General features: G+C 54.8%; 2 protein-coding genes across 5 annotated transcripts; both read right to left on the bottom strand.

Annotated features, from left to right (window-relative positions):
* Positions 1–11206, bottom strand: LOC113841510 (butyrophilin subfamily 3 member A2-like). 4 transcript variants are annotated; one of them, XM_072024889.1, is made up of 7 exons: positions 10858–11206; positions 3849–4196; positions 2997–3278; positions 1918–2867; positions 1679–1819; positions 1543–1563; positions 1284–1410 (listed from the first exon to the last, which is right to left on the bottom strand). In XM_072024889.1, exons 1-4 carry the CDS (start codon positions 10955–10957, stop codon positions 2689–2691), a joined length of 909 nt encoding a protein of 302 aa, XP_071880990.1. In that variant the 5' UTR covers positions 10958–11206; the 3' UTR covers positions 1284–1410; positions 1543–1563; positions 1679–1819; positions 1918–2688. The 4 variants fall into 4 exon arrangements, with proteins under 4 accessions (XP_071880991.1, XP_071880988.1, XP_071880989.1 ...); XM_072024890.1 differs by lacking the exons at positions 2997–3278; positions 3849–4196; positions 10858–11206 and adding exons at positions 1–1042; positions 1211–1243 and having other exon boundaries at positions 1390–1410; positions 1918–2294; XM_072024887.1 differs by lacking the exons at positions 2997–3278; positions 3849–4196; positions 10858–11206 and adding an exon at positions 1–1243 and having other exon boundaries at positions 1390–1410; positions 1918–2296.
* Positions 11207–15032: 3826 nt separating this feature from the next.
* LOC119718645 (butyrophilin subfamily 3 member A3-like) lies at positions 15033–19335 on the bottom strand. The gene is made up of 9 exons (XM_072024738.1): positions 19290–19335; positions 18483–18830; positions 17631–17906; positions 17397–17501; positions 16552–16575; positions 16433–16453; positions 16313–16333; positions 16018–16038; positions 15033–15769 (listed from the first exon to the last, which is right to left on the bottom strand). Exons 1-9 carry the CDS (start codon positions 19333–19335, stop codon positions 15033–15035), a joined length of 1599 nt encoding a protein of 532 aa, XP_071880839.1.
* Positions 19336–19376: the final 41 nt, after the last annotated feature.

Here is a 19376-nt window from a genome sequence, read left to right as displayed (position 1 = left end):
TTTATTTGACACAGTCCTGCTGCTGCTGGGCCTTCATGTGCTCCAGCAGAGGGAACAAAGTGCCCCCACAGGCTGCTCATGCTCAGCACCAGGCACAGAGCAAGGGTCAACCCCAACCTAGGAGGCAAAGGTGGCCTGCAATGGCCGGCAGCACACAGTGACCACATCCCTTGCCCTGGGGTCTGAAAGTAGAGGGGAGAGGAGCGTGGAGAGCTGCTGCAGCCCCTGTGCTGCCCGCTGGGGCTCAGAGGCAGGGTGAGAGCCGTGGGTGCCAGCAGGGCTTGTGCCCCAGCACAGGAGCCGTGTGCAGGACAGAGCCCAGGGGCTGCAAGGGGCCTAGCCCCTGCTTGTAGCATCCCAGCCCTCCTCCAGCAGCAGGGAGGAACACAAAGCAGCCCCTGGCCCCACTCCCCTTATTCCTGTGCTGGTCCTGCAGGAGAAAGTAGAGGTGATGCAGGAGTGTCTGGAGAAGGGCAGGAGCCCCCCAGGGCTGGGGACAGGGTCTGGGGTGTTCTGTCCCTCAGGCACAGCTGAAATCCCTCTGTCCATAGCCAGAACCAGGGGCGGATGCTCTCCCCATTGAAGGAGGCTGCTGTGAAAGTGAAGATCTCGACCCCATTGTCAGCGTTGATAAAAGACACCTGTTGCTGGGTACAGTCCAGACAGACCCAGATCCTTGTGGGGATAGGGGACAGGAACAAGGGGGTGCGAGGAGATGTGAGAGACTTGAGATGTCCATTAACGTACTCCACAGCCCAGATCCCTCCTTCAGGGCTTGTGTTGATCTTCCCCTTCCTCTCCACAGAAGCCCTGGCCACCCCCACAGCCCAGCAAGAATACTTTAGCTTTTCTCCCTCCCCCTCCACCAACCAACAATGCCTCCCCTCTCTGAACTCCCCATGGCCCAGCACGCAGCACCAATAGTTAAATCTCTCTGGTGCGTCAGGAACCTGCTGCCATTCCCTTCCCCATCTCACACTGCTCTTGTCCTGAGACACAACAAGCAGGGGATGAGCCGTGTGTGGATCCAGGGTCACCTTCACTGCAGGGACAGAAGGAGCCAGGCCATCAGGGGCAGAGCGCAGCCCTGGGCAGGCTTTCCCCAGCTCGGGGCCAGGAGCTGCCCCACGGGGCAGGAGATGGGGCACCTCTGGGCTCCTGAGCACGGGGAATGTGAAGCACCACAGAGGGCAACCCAATGCACACCTACCTCCATTTTGAGGCAGCAGAAACCTTCTCCATGCTGGAAGGAGAGGGGAGAGCTGGTCACAGCCCATGGCTGGTGCCCAGTGGGTGTGGGCAGGGTGAGGGGCCAGCCCTGGGCTGCTCTGTCCCAGCTGCCCACCCTCCCCTGCACATTGCCTTGGGCTTCAGCACCGGGAGACTTACCCAGCTCTGCAGCTTGATTTTCTACAAATGAAAGGGAAAAGGAAAACATGAGAAGAAGGCATAGTTTCTGATTCCATACCTGTCACTATGATGCCTTTTTTTTCGTTGTTTTTTTTTTTTTTTTTTTTTTTCTGTTTGTAGAGTGAGACTTACCCAGCTCTGCAGCTTGTTCATCTACAAACAAAATAGAAAAGCAATGCATCAATGAGAGCAGTCAGTTTCTTAAAAATGACTGCTACAAACAAAAGACGCCCAATTCCTTCAGTTGGGGAGAGGAATAGAGACTCACCCAGTCTTGCATCTTTTTCCTCTGGAAAAGAAAAGCATAAGGAATGCATGATCAGAGGGAAAAAGCTTCTCATCTACTGTCTACACTTCAAATTCTTCTAGTTCAGGGATGCACACTCACCTATCTCTGCAGCTTGTTTCCCTGGAAAAGAAAAAGAAAAACAAAAGCAATGTAAGGTCAGAGGGGAGTATGCTTGTGGGAAGACACCAAATGCCTTCTCTTTGGGGAAGGAGACTTACCCAGCTCTGCATCCTTTTTCGCTGCTATAGAAAAGCAAAAGGAATGAATGGTCAGAGTGGAGAGACTTTCACCCCATTTCTGCTGCCATAGCTAGACCCCCAATTTTTTTGCTCTCATGCATGGGCACAGACGACCTTGCTCCCAGACTTGTAGTGACCAGACTAAGAAGGACCAGGTCCCAGCATTTTGCAAGACTTGTAGCAGTAAGGACAGACACTTGTGCAGCTCTCTGCATCATCCCACCAAAAGACAATGGGAAGTGATTGCACATGGGTGGAGGACGTCCCTGTCCGAGAAGCGTCAGTGTAGAGCGGGGCAGCCCCGCAACTCGCTCCCCGTCCCCACCTTGATCCCCGTTCCTTTCAGCCATCCCAGCCGTGTCCCGTGCCCAGGGCAGCCCCAGCCCCAGCACTCCCCACTCCCACCCCAGGCTCCAGCTGCTCCTCCAGCACCCCCGAGCCACCAGCACACAAGCCCCCAGAGCCCACCCAGACCAGGCCCTCCCGCAGGGACACCACCAGTTCCCAGGGGCTGGAGGCAGGGACTGCAAGGACTCACCCAGCTCTCGGCTCTGTGCCGCTGAAAAGGAAAGGCGGAGGAAGAGGTGGTGAGCAGAGCAGCTTGGTTGCTGGGTGGGAACATCTGCGGGGGGCTGCGCCTTGCCACCAGCACCACGCTGCAGCCATGCTCCCTGGCCTCCCACCCAAGACGATCCTAAGGCCTTTGGCATCCCCAGGGGAACATTCCCTTCCAACTCCTATGCACATCCCTCAGCCCCGCTCCAGACCCAGGGGTGTCCCTGCAGAACACCTCCCTCCGCTCCATCCCTGCACTGCCAGCTTACCTTGCTTTCGAAAGAGATAAACACCCAGGCCAATGGACACGACAAAAAGCACAGGGACCAGAGCCAGAGCCACCATCCAGGGCTGGGCATTGTGGAAGAAGGGAGCTGAGAAAAGGCACCAGGAAAAGGGCTGTGTTTCCATGCCTGCAGGTGGAAGAGGAAGACCCAGACTTCTCCTGGGTCAGGACAAGTGCAGGGACCAGGAACACCTCACCCTGGCTGTGCCATTTGTACCTGCAATGTGCAGGGAAAATTTCCTCTCCTGCTGGAGGTGGTTGTTCCTGACCACGCAGGACAAGGGCCCCTCCATGCTCCCGGTCATGATGACGGCGCCTTCGATTTCAAAGAGCCCCTCCTGGTCCTGGGAATGTGTCTGGGAGACCGAGGGCAGGTGCTGCCCGCGAGCATCCCTCCACAGCAGCTGCGGCAGCGGGTACCAGCCAGCCGATCGACACAGCACCCGGATGCCTCCGGCCTCATAGCCCCCCAGGGAGAGGTGGGGGTCAGCGCCTGTGGCTGGGGGAAGAGTGTGTGGCTGGTACTTGACTTGGGGAGGGATTCAGTTCTAAGGCAAAGACCCCATGTGCTCCCATGCCAAACACAGCCTAACACACCAATGGCCCCAGGGGCTCAGGGACCAGGCACTCTGAGCACACACCCTCACCTCCAAAACATACTGGTAGGTGCCAGACCAAGAGAGCAGAGCTGCACAATGCCAGAGGCCCCAAATCACACAGAAAACCCAGGTGCTTAGCTTCCTGACAACGTCTAAGGTCTCACCCAGAACAGAAAGCAATAGTAAAGCAGACACCCGGCTGTTCAAAGGACTCTGCGACTCTCCCTGTGTGCTGTTTGGTCCCATTGCTGACACAGCTGAAGGTGCTGCTCAGCAGCCTGTGCCCAGTGCCCTCACAATATTATGATTACTTTCTTCAAGGACACCAGTGAAAACTGACAAAAGTATCCAGGGAGCTCTCTCCCCAGATATTTCCTCCACATTCATGAGCATGCTCCATGCTGTGAAACAGCTGAGACATTCAAAGGACACGTAAACTCTGCCCTGGCAGCATCACCCCAGCCACTAACCTGACACCTCCAGCTCCACAATGGCTTCAGAATAAGCATCAGCATCTCGCACGGTGCAGACGTACAGGCCATCATCAGAGGGTCTCAGCCCTGTGATTCGCAAGTCCAGGCTTCCAGCAGAGAGACCATCTCTGAGCAACTCTGTCCTCCCGGCATATGCCCCCATCTGCTCCCCATAGAGGTCCTCTCCATTGTGGTAGTGGTGCACTGTCTCAGAGAACTTCTTCCTAATCCACCTGACGTCCAAGGTGCGAGCATCGCGTTGAGGGGACAAGTGGCAGGGCAGCACGACATCCTGCCCCACGGTGGCAGTGACAGAGTAGCCTGGTCCCTCCACTCTGAGCTGGGCTGGTGTGAGAAACAATGTTGTGTTTTTGCAGTAGAGAATTATTTTTCTGTATTTTAAGGTGTAGTCAGAATAAGCAGAAATGCTAAGTAGATAAGTGGACCGTAGAAGGCCTCACTGTTCCAAAATAAGGTAGAAGCTTGAGAAAAAGAGGACGAGCAGTGTGAGAACAGGAGAACAAAGATCACAAGTTCTCAAAATATGAGAAAGGAGAAATAAAAAGGTTAAAAAAAAATAATAATCTACATATATGGTATAGAGGAGCATCAAATAGCTTGTGAACCTGTAGTACTCATCCAATGAGGAAACAGGGGAGGTGATCAGGCATCGGGTAATAGAGAAAAAAAGGTTAGGATTTGTTTACTAAAATGTGCTCCTGATTGACAGGACCGTTGCAATCGGGAATAAAATAGCTTCAGAGAAGATCCAGTCTGAAGATAATTATTTGAGATGTTTCTCACACTGGGAAATGGGGACGAGCACAGAGAGGAGGTAAGATTTTGCCATTGTAAATTTCGGGGCAGTGAGTGACAAAGGGCGTGAGTTGGTGCGTGCTGTATCCCCCATGTGCTATGGGAAACCACCTGGGAAACAGGAGAGGGAGAGGGAGGACGTGCAGGAGAAGGAGGTGTGCGGTGAGTGGGAGCCCTCTCTGCAGCATTCAGGCAAGAGAAGAAGAGCCAGAAGGGGCAGCCAAGGAAGCCCCCGTATTGTGTGAAAGAACCAAAGGGAAAGTGAAACCCAGTATGGGCGAGCTGTGGGCTCAGGTACCCTTTTTCCCAAAGCCTCTCCCCTGCCCCACAGCAGCAAGTCTGCATGCAAAGGGGGTAGAGCCCCCAGCAGCCCTGCAGGATCCTACCTGAGCCCAGGCGGAGGAGGAGCAGAGTGATGAGGGAAGTCAGGAGGCCCCTGGTATGGCCAGTGAGGCTGGGGCAGCCACAGCCCCAGGGGAGCCCCATCTGAGAGAGAGGTCCCCCAGGGGGCAGGTGGCCCCCCAGGTGTTTTTTTCCAAGCCAAGATAGATGTCCTTTACAGCACCCAGCAGAGCTGCAGAAAGTACAAGGTTACGCCCAACTTTCCCAACCTTTGCCCAGTTCCTGGCTGCAATAACCTTCCTGGAGCAACTCTGCCCCTGGGGCAATGTCTGGGGAGCTCTTCAGGGCTGGCAGCACCATTCCATCACAGCTGGGTGCCCAGTCCACTGCCTTTAGCAAGCATGAGGTGCTTGACCCCAGTGGGGGCCTCTCCAGACCTCCAGGGAAAGCCACTGGCTATGTTCGTTCGTCTCCATGCATGCAAAGAGGAATCAAACTGTGAGCAATGGGAAAATGGGGAGAGATAGCAATGAAGAGTTGAGCAGGATCGGAGGCTACAGGGAATGGGGCTCAGCTGGGTGCCGAGCCCAGAGCTGCCACCCTTTGCCCAGGGTGCTGAAGGCAAAGTGCCAGCCCTGATCCCAGCTCCATTAAAGCAGGCATGGCAGAAGGTTGGCTCAGATGGGCAGGGACCTTATTCAAGAGCTTCAGTGGATAAGGAAAGTTCCTGTTTGCTAGAAGGGAAGTCAGGCACTATGGAAGGACTGCAAAGGTACTGTTCGCCTTTGTAGGGAGAAAATTCATATGGCCAAAGCTCAATTTGAGTTGAAGCTGGACAGTATTGCGAGGGGAAATAAAATGCTTTTTATTTTTTTATTTTTTTTTTTAATTTAAACTCTCTAAAAAGTGAAAGTAGGATGAGAGAAAGCATTGGTCTGTTACTTGATGGGGATGGTCAGACAGGGTCATCGACTTCACAGAGATACAGACACAGACACAGACACAGACACAGAATTTCTAGGTTGGAAGAGACCTCAAGATCATCGAGTCCAACCTCTGACCTAATGCTAACAGTCCCCACTAAACCATATCCCTAAGCTCTACATCTAAACGTCTTTTGAAGACTTCCAGGGATGGTGACTCCACCACCTCCCTGGGCAGCCCGTTCCAGTACCTAACAACCCTTTCAGTAAAGAAATTCTTCCTAACATCTAACCTAAAACTCCCCTGGCGTAACTTTAGCCCATTCCCCCTCGTCCTGTCACCAGGCACATGGGAGAACAGGCCAACCCCCACCTCGCTACAGCTTCCTTTAATGTACTTATACAGAGCAATAAGGTCACCCCTGAGCCTCCTCTTCTCTAGGCTGAACAAGCCCAGCTCCTTCAGCCGCTCCTCATAGGACTTGCTCTCCAGGCCCCTCACCAGCTTCGTCGCCCTTCTCTGGACCCGCTCAAGCACCTCGATGTCCTTCTTGTAGCGAGGGGCCCAAAACTGAACACAGTACTCGAGGTGCGGCCTCACCAGAGCCGAGTACAGGGGGACGATCACCTCCCTAGCCCTGCTGGTCACAGTGTTTCTGATACAAGCCAGGATGCCATTGGCCTTCTTGGCCACCTGAGCACACTGCTGGCTCATATTCAGCCGACTGTCCACCATCACTCCCAGGTCCTTCTCTGCCTGGCAGCTCTCCAACCATTCCTCACCCAGCCTGTAGTTCTGCTTGGGGTTATTGTGCCCCAGGTGCAGGACCCGGCACTTGGCCTTGTTGAACTTCATACAGTTGACCTCAGCCCATCGGTGCAGCCTATCCAGATCCTCCTGCAGAGCCTTCCTACCCTCGAGCAGATCGACACACGCACCTAGCTTGGTGTCATCTGCAAACTTACTGAGGGTGCACTCAATGCCGTCATCCAGATCATTGATGAAGATGTTGAAGAGGACCGGCCCCAGCACCGAGCCCTGGGGGACGCCACTAGTGACTGGCCTCCAACTGGACTTGGCTCCATTTACCACAACTCTTTGGGCCCGGCTATCCAGCCAGTTTCTAACCCAAGGAAGCGTGCGCCAGTCCAAGCCAAGAGCAGCCAGTTTCTTGAGGAGAATGCTGTGGGAGACGGTGTCAAAAGCCTTGCTGAAGTCAAGGTAGACCACATCCACAGCCTTTCCCTCATCCACCCAGCGCGTCACTTTGTCGTAGAAGGAGATCAGGTTCGTCAAGCAGGACCTGCCTTCCATAAACCCATGCTGGCTGGGCCTGATCGCCTGCTTGCCCTTCAAGTGCCGCATGATGACTCCCAAGAGGATCTGCTCCATGAGCTTCCCTGGTACTGAGGTCAAACTGACCGGCCTGTAGTTCCCCGGCTCTGCCCTCCGGCCCTTCTTGTAGATGGGCGTCACATTTGCTAGTCGCCAGTCAGCTGGGACCTCCCCCGATAGCCAGGACTGCTGATAAATGATTGATAGGGGCTTGGCCAGCTCCTCTGCCAGTTCTCTCAGTACCCTTGGGTGGATCCCGTCCGGCCCCATCGATTTGTGGACATCCAAGTGCCGTAGCAGGTCACCAACCAGTTCTTCGTGGATGGTGAGGGCCACATCCTGCTCCCCGTCCCCTTCCACCAGTTCTGGGTACTGGGTATCCGGAGAGCAACCGGTTTTGCCGCTAAAGACTGAGGCAAAGAAGGCATTGAGCACCTCCGCCTTTTCCTCATCTCTTGTAACATGTTTAATGCTTTCTTTGCATTCAACACCGATGCTGGGCTGTGGGACCCCAGGTGCCCTGAGCTGGAGGACAGTGACTGCAGGAACGATATAGTCCCAACAAACCCCGAATTTGTGTGTGATTTGCTGCTCCAGATGAATGCATACAAGACTATAGGGCCAGATGGGATTCATCCCAGAGTACTAAGAGAACTGGCTGAAGGCATACATCTTCCCCTCAAGGCCCTTCACCATCTCTGTGGCCCTTCTCTGGACACTCTCCAATAGTTTCACGTCCTTCTTGTGCTGTGGTGCCCAGAACTCCACAGAATCCTCGAGGTGAGGCCGCAGAGCGCAGAGTGGAGTGGGACAATCACCTCCCTTGGCCGACTATCAATGCCATGCTTGATGCACCCCAGGATACGGTTGGCCCTCCTGGCTGCTAGGGCACACTGCTGGCTCATGTTCAGCTTGCTGTCAACCACAACCCCCAGATCCCTCTCTGCAGGGCTGCTGTCCAGCGTCTCATCCCCCAGTCTGTACGTGTAGCCAGGGTTGCCCCATCCCAGGTGCAGGACCTGGCACTTGCCTTTGTTAAACTTCATGCAGTTGGTGATTGTCCAACTCTCCAATCTGTCCAGATCTCCTTGCAAGGGCTTTCCACCCTCAGCTGAGTGCACAACTCCTCCCATGGGATGCCGTCCTTCCCAATCTGATCTTACATGGGCTTCCCACAGGCAGCAGCTCTCCAGCAACTGCCCCAGTGTGGGTCTGTAGTATGAGGTACATCTGTCAGGAGCAAACTGTTCCAATCTGGGTAACCCATGGGTTGCAGGTCCCCCCAGAACTCCTGATCCTGCGGGGGCTCCTCTCCATGGGCTGTGGCTCTGGCCTGGGTTCTGCTCCTGCAGCACTCCATGGGCTGCCGCCTCCTCCAGGCCCCTTCCACCTCCTGCACCGGGGGCTCCTTCATGGGCTGCAGTGTGGAGATCTGCTCCACCTGTACTGCCGCTCCATCCACTAACCGCCCCAGTCCCCTAACGTCCCATTTGACAGCCTTCAGGCTTCTCTCTTCAATGTCATCACTGCCAGTCTGGACTATCAAAGGGGGTAGTAGTCAGAGGGGTAAACCAGGTTGGGAAGTTTTCTGGGAATTTCCTTGACCCTGGCCCCAGGGAGGAAGCAGACTTCCCTACAGCTAGGGTCAGGCTGACAACTAGGGCCCTTTGTTCCCCTGAGAAGGGAGTCGCCTACAACAATCTCCCTTCTTTCTGTCCTGGTGGAGGCAGTCCTGAGGCGTGGAGTCGACTTCCTGAGTGTAAGCATGCTCCTGGCTACACTTTCTACCTCTTCCTCAGCTACCGGTCCGTCAAGCTCCAGAGCTCCAAACCTGTTGTGGAAGGGCACCTGGGAAGGTGGGGCTGGCAGGGGTATCCACCCTGGTAATCCACCCTGGTAGATTTAAAATCCAGAGAGCAGGGCTGCACAATGCCAGTGACCCCAAATCATGCAGAAAACACATGTGCTGCACTCCAGCACCTCCAGGTAGCATCTCTGCACCAAGCCGTGGCGGGTGATGAAGCCCCAAGACTTCCTGACAACAACTCATGTCTCCCCCAGCACAGAAAGCAAAATAAAGCAGACCTCAGAGCCTCAGAGGATTCTCCCTGTGTGCTGTTTGGTCCCATTGCTGACAAAGCTGAAGGTGCTGCTCAGCAGCCTGTGCCCAGTGCCCTCACAATACTATGATTATTGTCTTCAAAGACACCAGTAAACACTGACAAAACTCTCCAGGGAGCTCTCTCCCCAAATATTACCTCCACATCCATGGGCATGCTCCATGCTGTGAAACAGCTGAAACATTCAAAGGACACGTAAACTCTGCCCTGGCAGCATCACCCCAGGCTCTAACCTGACACCTCCAGCTTCACAATGGCTTCGTCATAAGCATCAGCATCTCCCACAGTGCAGACGTACTGGCCATCATCAGAGGGTCTCAGCCCTGTGATTCGCAAGTCCAGGCTTCCAGCAGAGAGACCATCTCTGAGCAACTCTGTCCTCCCGGCATATGCCCCCATCTGCTCCCCATAGAGGTCCTCTCCATTGCGGTAGTGGTGCACTGTCTCAGAGATATGGCCCCGGATCCACCTGACGTCCAAGGTGCGAGCATCGCGTTGAGGGGACAAGTGGCAGGGCAGCACGACATCCTGCCCCACGGTGGCAGTGACAGAGTAGCCTGGTCCCACCACTCTGAGCTGGGCTGGTGTGAGAAACAATGTTGTGTTTTTGCAGTAGAGAATTATTTTTCTGCATTTCAAGGTGTAGTCACAATAAGCAGAAATGCTAAGTAGATAAGTGGACCATAGAAGGCCTCACTGTTCCAAAATAAGGTAGAAGCTTGAGAAAAACAGGACGAGAAGTGTGAGATCAGGAGAACAAAGATCACAAGTTCTCAAGACATAAGAAAGGAGAAATTAAAGCGTTGAAAAAAAGAATGAAAGAAAGAAAGAAAGAAAAATTATACATATTTGGTATAGAGGAGTGTCGAGTGTCTTGTGAACCTTTAGTGCTCATCCAATGAGGAAACGGGGGGGTGATCAGGCGTCGGGTAATAGGGAATAAAATGTTAGGATTTGTTTACTAAAATGTACTCCTGATTGGCAGGACCGTTGCAATCGTGGATAAAATAGCTTCAGAGAAGGTCCAGTCTGAAGAAAATTATTTGAAATTTTTCTCACACTGGGCAATGGAGAAGGGCACAGAGAGGAGGTAAGATTTTGTCATCGTAAATTTAGGAGCAGTGAGTGACAAAGGGCATGAGTTGGTGCGTGAGTTGGTGCGTGCTGCGTCCCCCGTGTCCCATGGGAAATGACCGGGGAAACAGGAGAGGGAGAGGGAGGACGTGCAGGAGAAGGAGGTGTGATGGGAGAGGGAGCCCTCTCTGCAGCATTTGGGCGGGTGAAGGAGACACAGAAAGGGCAGGCAGGGCAGCAGCCATATTGCGTGAAAGAACGAAAGTGAAAGTGAAACCCAGCACGGGCGAGCTGTGGGCTTGGGTCCCCCCTTTCCCAGGGCCACTCCCCTGTCCCACAGCAGCAAGTATGCATGCACAGGGGGGAGAGCCCCCAGCAGCCTCTCAGGGTCCTACCTGAGCCCAGCTGGAGGAGAAGCAGAGTGACGAGGGAAGTCAGGAGGCCCCTGGCATGGCCGGTGAAGCTGGGATGGCTGCAGCCCCAGGGGAGCCCCATCTGAGAGAGAGGTCCCCTAGGGGGCAAGCAGCCCCCCAGGTGTTTTTCTCCAATCCAAGATAGATCTCCTTCTCAGCACCCAGCAGAGCTGCAGAAAGCACAAGGCTCCGCCCAACTTTCCCAACCTTTGCCCAGTTCCTGGCTGCAATAACCCTCCTGGAGCAGCTCTGCCCCTAGGGGAATGTCTGGGGAGCTCTGCAGGGCTGGCACCACCATCCCATTGCAGCTGGGTGTCCAGTCCACTGCCTTTAGCAAGCACGAGGTGCTTGTCCCCAGCAGGGGCCTCCCCAGACCTCCAGGGAAAGCCACTGGGTAAGGTCGTTCATCTCCATGCATGCAAGGAGGAATCAAACTGTGAGCAATGGGAAAATGTGGAGAGATGGCAGTGAAGAGCTGAGCATGATCGGAGGCTGCAGGGAATGGGGCACAGCTGGGTGTTGAGCCCAGAGCTGCCACCCTTTGCCCAGGGTGCTGAAGGCAAAATGCCAGTGCCTCTCCCGGCTCCAGTAAAGCAGCTGTGGCAGAAGGTTTGCTCAGATGGGCAGGGACCTTCTTCTAGAGCTTAGGTGGATAAGGGAAGTTCCGGTTTGCTAGAGGTGAGGTCAGTCAATATGGAAGGACTACAGAGGTACTGTTTGCCTTAGTAGGGAGAAAATTTGTATGGCCAAAGCTCAATTTGAGTTGAAGCTGTACAGTATTGCGAGGGGAAATAAAATGCTTTTTTTTTTTTTTTTTTCTTAAACTATCTTAACAGCAAAAGTAGGATGAGAGAAAGCATTGGTCTGTTACTTGATGGGGATGGTCATGCAGGGTCATTCACAGAGATGTTTAATGCTTTCTTTGCCTTCAACACTGATGCTGGGCTGTGGGACTCAAGATGCCCAGAGCTGGAGGACAGTGACTGCAGGAACGATAAAGTCTCAATAACCCCAAATTTGTGTGGGATTTGTTGCTCCAGATGAATGCATACAAGACTATAGGGCCTGATGGGATTCATCCTAGAGTACTAAGAGAACTGGCTGAAGGCATATGTCTTCTCCTCTAGGCCCTTCACCATCTCTGTGGCCTTTCTCTGGACACTCTCCAAGAGTTTCAGGTCCTTCTTGTACTGTGGTGGCCAGAACTGCACACAGTATTTGAGGTGAGACTGCACAGTGTATAGTAGAGCAGGGCAATCACTACCCTTGACTGACTAGCAATGCTGTGCTCGATGCACCCCAGGATACAGTTGGCCCTCCTGGCTGCTAGGGCACACTGCTGGCTCATGTTCAGCTTGCTGTCAACCACAACCCCCAGATCCCTCTCTGCAGGGCTGCTCTCCAGTGTCTCATCCCCCAGTCTGTACGTGTAGCCAGGGTTGCCCCATCCCAGGTGCAGGACCTGGCACTTGCCTTTGTTAAACTTTATGAAGGTGGTGATTGCCCAACTCTCCAATCTGTCCAGATCTCCCTGCAAGGGCTTTCCACCCTCAGCCGAGTCAACAACTGCTCCCATGGGATGCCGTCCTTCCCAATCTGATCCTACATGGGCTTCCCACAGGCAGCAGCTCTCCAGCAACTGCCCTAGTATGAGTCTGTAGTATGAGGTACATCTCTCAGGAGCAAACTGTTCCAGTCTGGGTCGTCCATGCATGACAGCTCCCCCCAGAGTCCCATCTCCTTTGTGGGGTCCTCTCCATGGGCTGTGGCTCCGGCCTGGGGCTGCACCTGCGGGGGCTCTCCATGGGCCGCAGCTTCTTCCAGGTCCCATCCACCTCCTGCACCAGGGGCTCCTCCATGGGCTGCAGTGTGGAGATCTGCTCCACCTGTACTCCCGCTCCATCCACTAACCGCCCCAGTCCCCTAACGTCCCGTTTGACAGCCTTCAGGCTTCTGTCTTCAATGTCAGGACTGCCAGCCTGGACTATCAAAAGAGGATAGCAGTCCTGAGGCGTGGAGTCGACTTCCTCACCCTAGGCATCCTCCTGGCTACACTTTCTACCTCTTCCTCAGCTCCCGGGCTCTCAAGCTCCAGGGCCTCAAACCTGTTGTGGAAGGGCACCTGGGAAGCAGGGGCTTGTATGTGGTGGCATCGCCTGCGATGTCTAGCAGGGACCTGTCTCCATTCCTCCTCAACTCCCAGGTCCCCTCCCTCTGTCCAACAGCGACAGTGGAGGGGGTCCACCCCCATTTGGGGTGTCTCACCCCGGTACCTCTCCTTCAGGCCCCGCAGGGAGTTGCCCCACCACTCTATCTCCCACTCACACTCCCTGATAGCCCTCAACCTCTCCACCTCCTCCTTGAGTTCTGCCACCAGGCAGACCAGGTCATCCACCTGCTTGCACCTCACGCACACAGAGTCTCTCTGCCTCCTGCAGATGGCAGCAAGAGGCTCAGATGCTCCCTGCACCCAGAGACCTGAACTGGTGCATTTTTGAGTGGGCAGTCGGTCTGGGTGTGTACAGACTTGCTAGAGAGATCACTGTGCCTGGTGGAGACCATTGCAGCCTAGGTAGTGGTAGACCGCCGTTAGTGGAGTTGTTCGTATGGGCGGGGAGGAACGCTCTGCCCTCCCTGCTCGCCCAGCCTGTGTAAACTGCCTGCCACTCCCTTCCGATGTGCTATGCCCTGTTTGCCCATCCTGGTCACCTCGTTCCTGGTCGTCCTGCTTACCAGGGGCAGCTTTTGAAGAACCAAGCACGGGGCCTTGCTGGCTCTGCCTATGCCTTGTTAGCCTCCCTCGCAAGGGCTGCTGGGTCCTGGTGGCTCCCTCAAGTGGGCTTGATGCTGGAAAAAAATAGCCCTTCCTGTGGGATCCCCTGCTCCACTGCAGAAAGAGTTTGCTCTGGAGCTGATCACCTCGGCAAGATGTTGCACTGGGCATTGCATGGGGGTGTTGTAGAGCACACTGTATGAGGACGTCACAGGGGGATGTTGCACGGAGCACTGCACAGCGCATTGCATTGCCCTTTGCAAGAGGATGTTGCACAGAGCAATGCCTCTAGCAGGGAGTGGCACAGGGGCGTTGCACAGGGCATTGCATGGGGATGTCACACGAGACATCGCATGGCACAATGCCTAGAGCTTTGAATGGGAGCATTTCACGGGAGCGTTTCATGGAACGTTGTGTGGGGACGTTGCACAGGGGAGGGAAAAGGGGCTCGCCCACCACTGACCCCATCCCCATCCCTGCTCCAGCGCAGCCCCAAGTCCGCATCATCCCCGTGGAGATGGGGAACGCCCGTGTGCCCGTGCGCCTCAGATGCCACATCTGGGGCTTCTACTCCCCCGAGGTGACCGTCATCTGGCTGCGCAACGGGGACATCGTGGAGCCCGACGACTACAACCCCATCTCCGCCATCCCCAATGGCGACTGGAGCTACCAGACGCAGGTGTCCCTGCTGGTGGCCCCGGTGGCGGGCGACACATACACGTGCTCGGTGCAGCACATCAGCCTGCAGGAGCCTCTCCTGGAGGACTGGAGTGAGTGGAGAGGCGCAGGACCGCACCCGGAGGCCGGCGGACTTGGCCTCCAAGGGAGTGCTACGAGGAGGGCGAAGGCTCTGCAGGGCAAGGCGTGTGAGGAGACGGTCTGCTGCAAGATGCCTTCCCAGGCAGCAAGGCCTCAGGACACAAAGCACCCAGGAAATGCCACTGCCAGACTCCATCTTCCTGTGAAAAACTTTATTTGACACAGTCCTGCTGCTGCTGGGCCTTGATGTGCTCCAGAGGAAGGAACAAAGAGCCCCCACAGGCTGCTCATGCTCAGCACCAGACACAGAGCAAGGATCAACCCCAACCTAGGAGGCAAAGGTGGCCTGCAATGGCCAGCAGCACACAGTGACCACATCCCTTGCCCTGGGGTCTGAAAGCAGAGGGGAGAGGAGCGTGGAGAGCTGCTGCAGCCCCTGTGCTGCCCGCTGGGGCTCAGAGGCAGGGTGAGAGCCGTGGGTGCCAGCAGGGCTTGTGCCCCAGCACAGGAGCCGCGTGCAGGACAGAGCCCAGGGGCTGCAAGGGGCCTAGCCCCTGCTTGTAGCATCCCAGCCCTCCTCCAGCAGCAGGGAGGAACACAGGAGAGCCCCTGTCCCCACTGCCCCTCATTCCTGTGGTGCTCCTGCAGGACCAAGGAGAGGTGATGCAGGAGTATCTGGAGAAGAGTAGGAGTCACCCAGGGCTGGGGACGGGGTCTGGTGGGTGCTGTCCCTCAGGCACAGCTGAATTTCCTCTGTCTCCACCCAGAACCAGGGGCGGATGCTTTCCCCATTGAAGGAGACTGCTGTGAAAGTGAAGATCTGGACCCCATTGTCAGCATTGATAAAAGACACCTGCCCCAGGGTACAGTCCAGACAGACCCAGATCCTTGTGGGGACAGGGGACATGGACAAGGGAGTGCGAGGAGATGTGAGAGATGTGAGGTGCCCCTCATAGTACTCTACAGCCCAGATCCCTTCTTCAGGGCTCCTTTTGAAATACCCCTTCCTCTTCACAGATTTTCTGGCCACCCCCACAGCCCACAGTGAATTCTTTAGCCGCTCTCCCTCCACCTCCACCAACCAGCAGTGCCTCCCCTCTCTGAACTCCTCATGGCCCAGCACACACCACCGGTAGTCAAATCTTTCTGGTGTGTCAGGAACCTGCTGCCATTCACTTTCACATCTCACACTGCAGTTGTCCTGAGACAGGACAAGCTGGGGATGAGCCGTGTCTGGATCCAGGGTCACCTTCACTGCAGGGACAGAAGGAGCCAGGCCATCAGGGGCAGAGCTCAGCCCTGGGCAGGCTTTCCCCAGCTCGGGGCCAGGAGCTGCCCCACGGGGCAGGAGATGGGGCACCTCTTAGCTCCTGAACATGCCCCAGCAAAGGCAGGAGGAGCACCTCAGCGGGCAACCCAGTGCACACCTACCTCCATTTTGAGGCAGCAGAAACCTTCTCCATGCTGGAAGGAGAGGGGAGAGCTGGTCACAGCCCACAGCTGGTGCCCAGTGGGTGTGGGCAGGGTGAGGGGCCAGCCCTGGGCTGCTCTGTCCCAGCTGCCCACCCTCCCCTGCACATTGCCTTGGGCTTCAGCACCGGGAGACTTACCCAGCTCTGCAGCTTGATTCTCTACAAATGAAAGCAAAAAGGAAAACATGAGAAGAAGGCATAGTTTCTGATTCCATACCTGTCACTATGATGCCTTTTTTTTCGTTGTTTTTTTTTTTTTTTTTTTTTTTTTTTTTCTGTTTGTAGAGTGAGACTTACCCAGCTCTGCAGCTTTTTCATCTACAAGCAAAATAGAAAAGCAATGCATCGATGAGAGCAGTCAGTTTCTTAACAATGACTGCTACAAACAAAAGACGCCCAATTCCTTCAGTTGGGGAGAGGAATAGAGACTCACCCAGTCTTGCATCTTTTTCCTCTGGAAAAGAAAAGCATAAGGAATGCATGATCAGAGGGAAAAAGCTTCTCATCTACTGTCTACACTTCAAATTCTTCCAGTTCAGAGATGCACACTCACCTATCTCTGCAGCTTGTTTCCCTGGAAAAGAAAAAGAAAAACAAAAGCAATGTAAGGTCAGAGGGGAGTATGCTTGTGGGAAGACACCAAATGCCTTCTCTTTGGGGAAGGAGACTTACCCAGCTCTGCATCCTTTTTCGCTGCTATAGAAAAGCAAAAGGAATGAATGGTCAGAGTGGAGAGACTTTCACCCCATTTCTGCTGCCATAGCTAGACCCCCAATTTTTTTGCTCTCATGCATGGGCACAGACGACCTTGCTCCCAGACTTGTAGTGACCAGACTAAGAAGGACCAGGTCCCAGCATTTTGCAAGACTTGTAGCAGTAAGGACAGACACTTGTGCAGCTCTCTGCATCATCCCACCAAAAGACAATGGGAAGTGATTGCACATGGGTGGAGGACGTCCCTGTCCGAGAAGCGTCAGTGTAGAGCGGGGCAGCCCCGCAACTCGCTCCCCGTCCCCACCTTGATCCCCGTTCCTTTCAGCCATCCCAGCCGTGTCCCGTGCCCAGGGCAGCCCCAGCCCCAGCACTCCCCACTCCCACCCCAGGCTCCAGCTGCTCCTCCAGCACCCCCGAGCCACCAGCACACAAGCCCCCAGAGCCCACCCAGACCAGGCCCTCCCGCAGGGACACCACCAGTTCCCAGGGGCTGGAGGCAGGGACTGCAAGGACTCACCCAGCTCTCGGCTCTGTGCCGCTGAAAAGGAAAGGCGGAGGAAGAGGTGGTGAGCAGAGCAGCTTGGTTGCTGGGTGGGAACATCTGCGGGGGGCTGCGCCTTGCCACCAGCACCACGCTGCAGCCATGCTCCCTGGCCTCCCACCCAAGACGATCCTAAGGCCTTTGGCATCCCCAGGGGAACATTCCCTTCCAACTCCTATGCACATCCCTCAGCCCCGCTCCAGACCCAGGGGTGTCCCTGCAGAACACCTCCCTCCGCTCCATTCCTGCACTGCCAGCTTACCTTGCTTTCGAAAGAGATAAACACCCAGGCCAATGGACACGACAAAAAGCACAGGGACCAGAGCCAGAGCCACCATCCAGGGCTGGGCATTGTGGAAGAAGGGAGCTGAGAAAAGGCACCAGGAAAAGGGCTGTGTTTCCATGCCCGCAGGTGGAAGAGGAAGACCCAGACTTCTCCTGGGTCAGGACAAGTGCAGGGACCAGGAACACCTCACCCTGGCTGTGCCATTTGTACCTGCGATGTTCAGGGAAAATTTCCTCTCCTGCTGGAGGTGGTTGTTCCTGACCACGCAGGACAAGGGCCCCTCCATGCTCCCAGTCACGATGACGGCACCTTCGATTTCAAAGAGCCCCTCCTGGTCCTGGGAATGTGTCTGGGAGACCGAGGACAGGTGCTGCCCGCGAGCATCCCTCCACAGCAGCTGCGGCAGCGGGTACCAGCCAGCCGATCGACACAGCACCCGGATGCCTCCGGCCTCATAGCCCCCCAGGGAGAGGTGGGGGTCAACGCCTGTGGCTGGGGGAAGAGTGTGTGGCTGGTACTTGACTTGGGGAGGGATTCAGTTCTAAGGCAAAGACCCCATGTGCTCCCATGCCAAACACAGCCTAGCACACCAATGGCCCCAGGGTCTCAGGGACCAGGCACTCTGAGCACACACCCTCACCTCCAAAACATACTGGTAGGTGCCAGACCAAGAGAGCAGAGCTGCACAATGCCAGAGGCCCCAAATCACACAGAAAACCCAGGTGCTTAGCTTCCTGACAACGTCTAAGGTCTCACCCAGAACAGAAAGCAATAGTAAAGCAGACACCCGGCTGTTCAAAGGACTCTGCGACTCTCCCTGTGTGCTGTTTGGTCCCATTGCTGACACAGCTGAAGGTGCTGCTCAGCAGCCTGTGCCCAGTGCCCTCACAATATTATGATTACTTTCTTCAAGGACACCAGTGAAAACTGACAAAAGTATCCAGGGAGCTCTCTCCCCAGATATTTCCTCCACATTCATGAGCATGCTCCATGCTGTGAAACAGCTGAAACATTCAAAGGACACGTAAACTCTGCCCTGGCAGCATCACCCCAGCCACTAACCTGACACCTCCAGCTCCACAATGGCTTCAGAATAAGCATCAGCATCTCGCACGGTGCAGACGTACAGGCCATCATCAGAGGGTCTCAGCCCTGTGATTCGCAAGTCCAGGCTTCCAGCAGAGAGACCATCTCTGAGCAACTCTGTCCTCCCGGCATATGCCCCCATCTGCTCCCCATAGAGGTCCTCTCCATTGCGGTAGTGGTGCACTGTCTCAGAGAACTTCTTCCTAATCCACCTGACGTCCAAGGTGCGAGCATCGCGTTGAGGGGACAAGTGGCAGGGCAGCACGACATCCTGCCCCACGGTGGCAGTGACAGAGTAGCCTGGTCCCTCCACTCTGAGCTGGGCTGGTGTGAGAAACAATGTTGTGTTTTTGCAGTAGAGAATTATTTTTCTGTATTTTAAGGTGTAGTCAGAATAAGCAGAATTGCTAAGTAGATAAGTGGACCGTAGAAGGCCTCACTGTTCCAAAATAAGGTAGAAGCTTGAGAAAAAGAGGACGAGCAGTGTGAGAACAGGAGAACAAAGATCACAAGTTCTCAAAATATGAGAAAGGAGAAATAAAAAGGTTAAAAAAAAATAATAATCTACATATATGGTATAGAGGAGCATCAAATAGCTTGTGAACCTGTAGTACTCATCCAATGAGGAAACAGGGGAGGTGATCAGGCATCGGGTAATAGAGAAAAAAAGGTTAGGATTTGTTTACTAAAATGTGCTCCTGATTGACAGGACCGTTGCAATCGGGAATAAAATAGCTTCAGAGAAGATCCAGTCTGAAGATAATTATTTGAGATGTTTCTCACACTGGGAAATGGGGACGAGCACAGAGAGGAGGTAAGATTTTGCCATTGTAAATTTCGGGGCAGTGAGTGACAAAGGGCGTGAGTTGG

Source organism: Anas platyrhynchos, chromosome 17, assembly GCF_047663525.1.
Source record: "Anas platyrhynchos isolate ZD024472 breed Pekin duck chromosome 17, IASCAAS_PekinDuck_T2T, whole genome shotgun sequence".
Lineage (NCBI taxonomy): Eukaryota > Metazoa > Chordata > Aves > Anseriformes > Anatidae > Anas > Anas platyrhynchos.
The sequence above is the reverse complement of the archived record's forward strand: the minus strand, read 5'-3'. Positions and strand labels throughout refer to the sequence as shown.

What these genes read in the sequence shown, in the direction of transcription:
- LOC119718645 (XM_072024738.1), bottom strand. Translation starts at nt 19,335, where the DNA reads ATGGCAAAATCTTACCTCCTCTCTGTGCTCGTCCCCATTTCCCAGT. An exon ending in GCTCGTCCCCATTTCCCAGT is followed by an intron (nt 18,831 to 19,289) that starts GTGAGAAACATC and finishes TTCTCACACCAG; the next exon opens with CCCAGCTCAGAGTGGAGGGA. An exon ending in GAATCAAGCTGCAGAGCTGG is followed by an intron (nt 15,770 to 16,017) that starts GTAAGTCTCCCG and finishes TCAGGAGCTAAG; the next exon opens with AGGTGCCCCATCTCCTGCCC.
- LOC113841510 (XM_072024888.1), bottom strand. Translation starts at nt 1,751, where the DNA reads ATGAGAAGCTTTTTCCCTCTGATCATGCATTCCTTATGCTTTTCTTTT. An exon ending in TGAACAAGCTGCAGAGCTGG is followed by an intron (nt 1,411 to 1,542) that starts GTAAGTCTCACT and finishes TTTCATTTGTAG; the next exon opens with AAAATCAAGCTGCAGAGCTG. An exon ending in AAATCAAGCTGCAGAGCTGG is followed by an intron (nt 1,244 to 1,389) that starts GTAAGTCTCCCG and finishes CTCTCCTTCCAG; the next exon opens with CATGGAGAAGGTTTCTGCTG.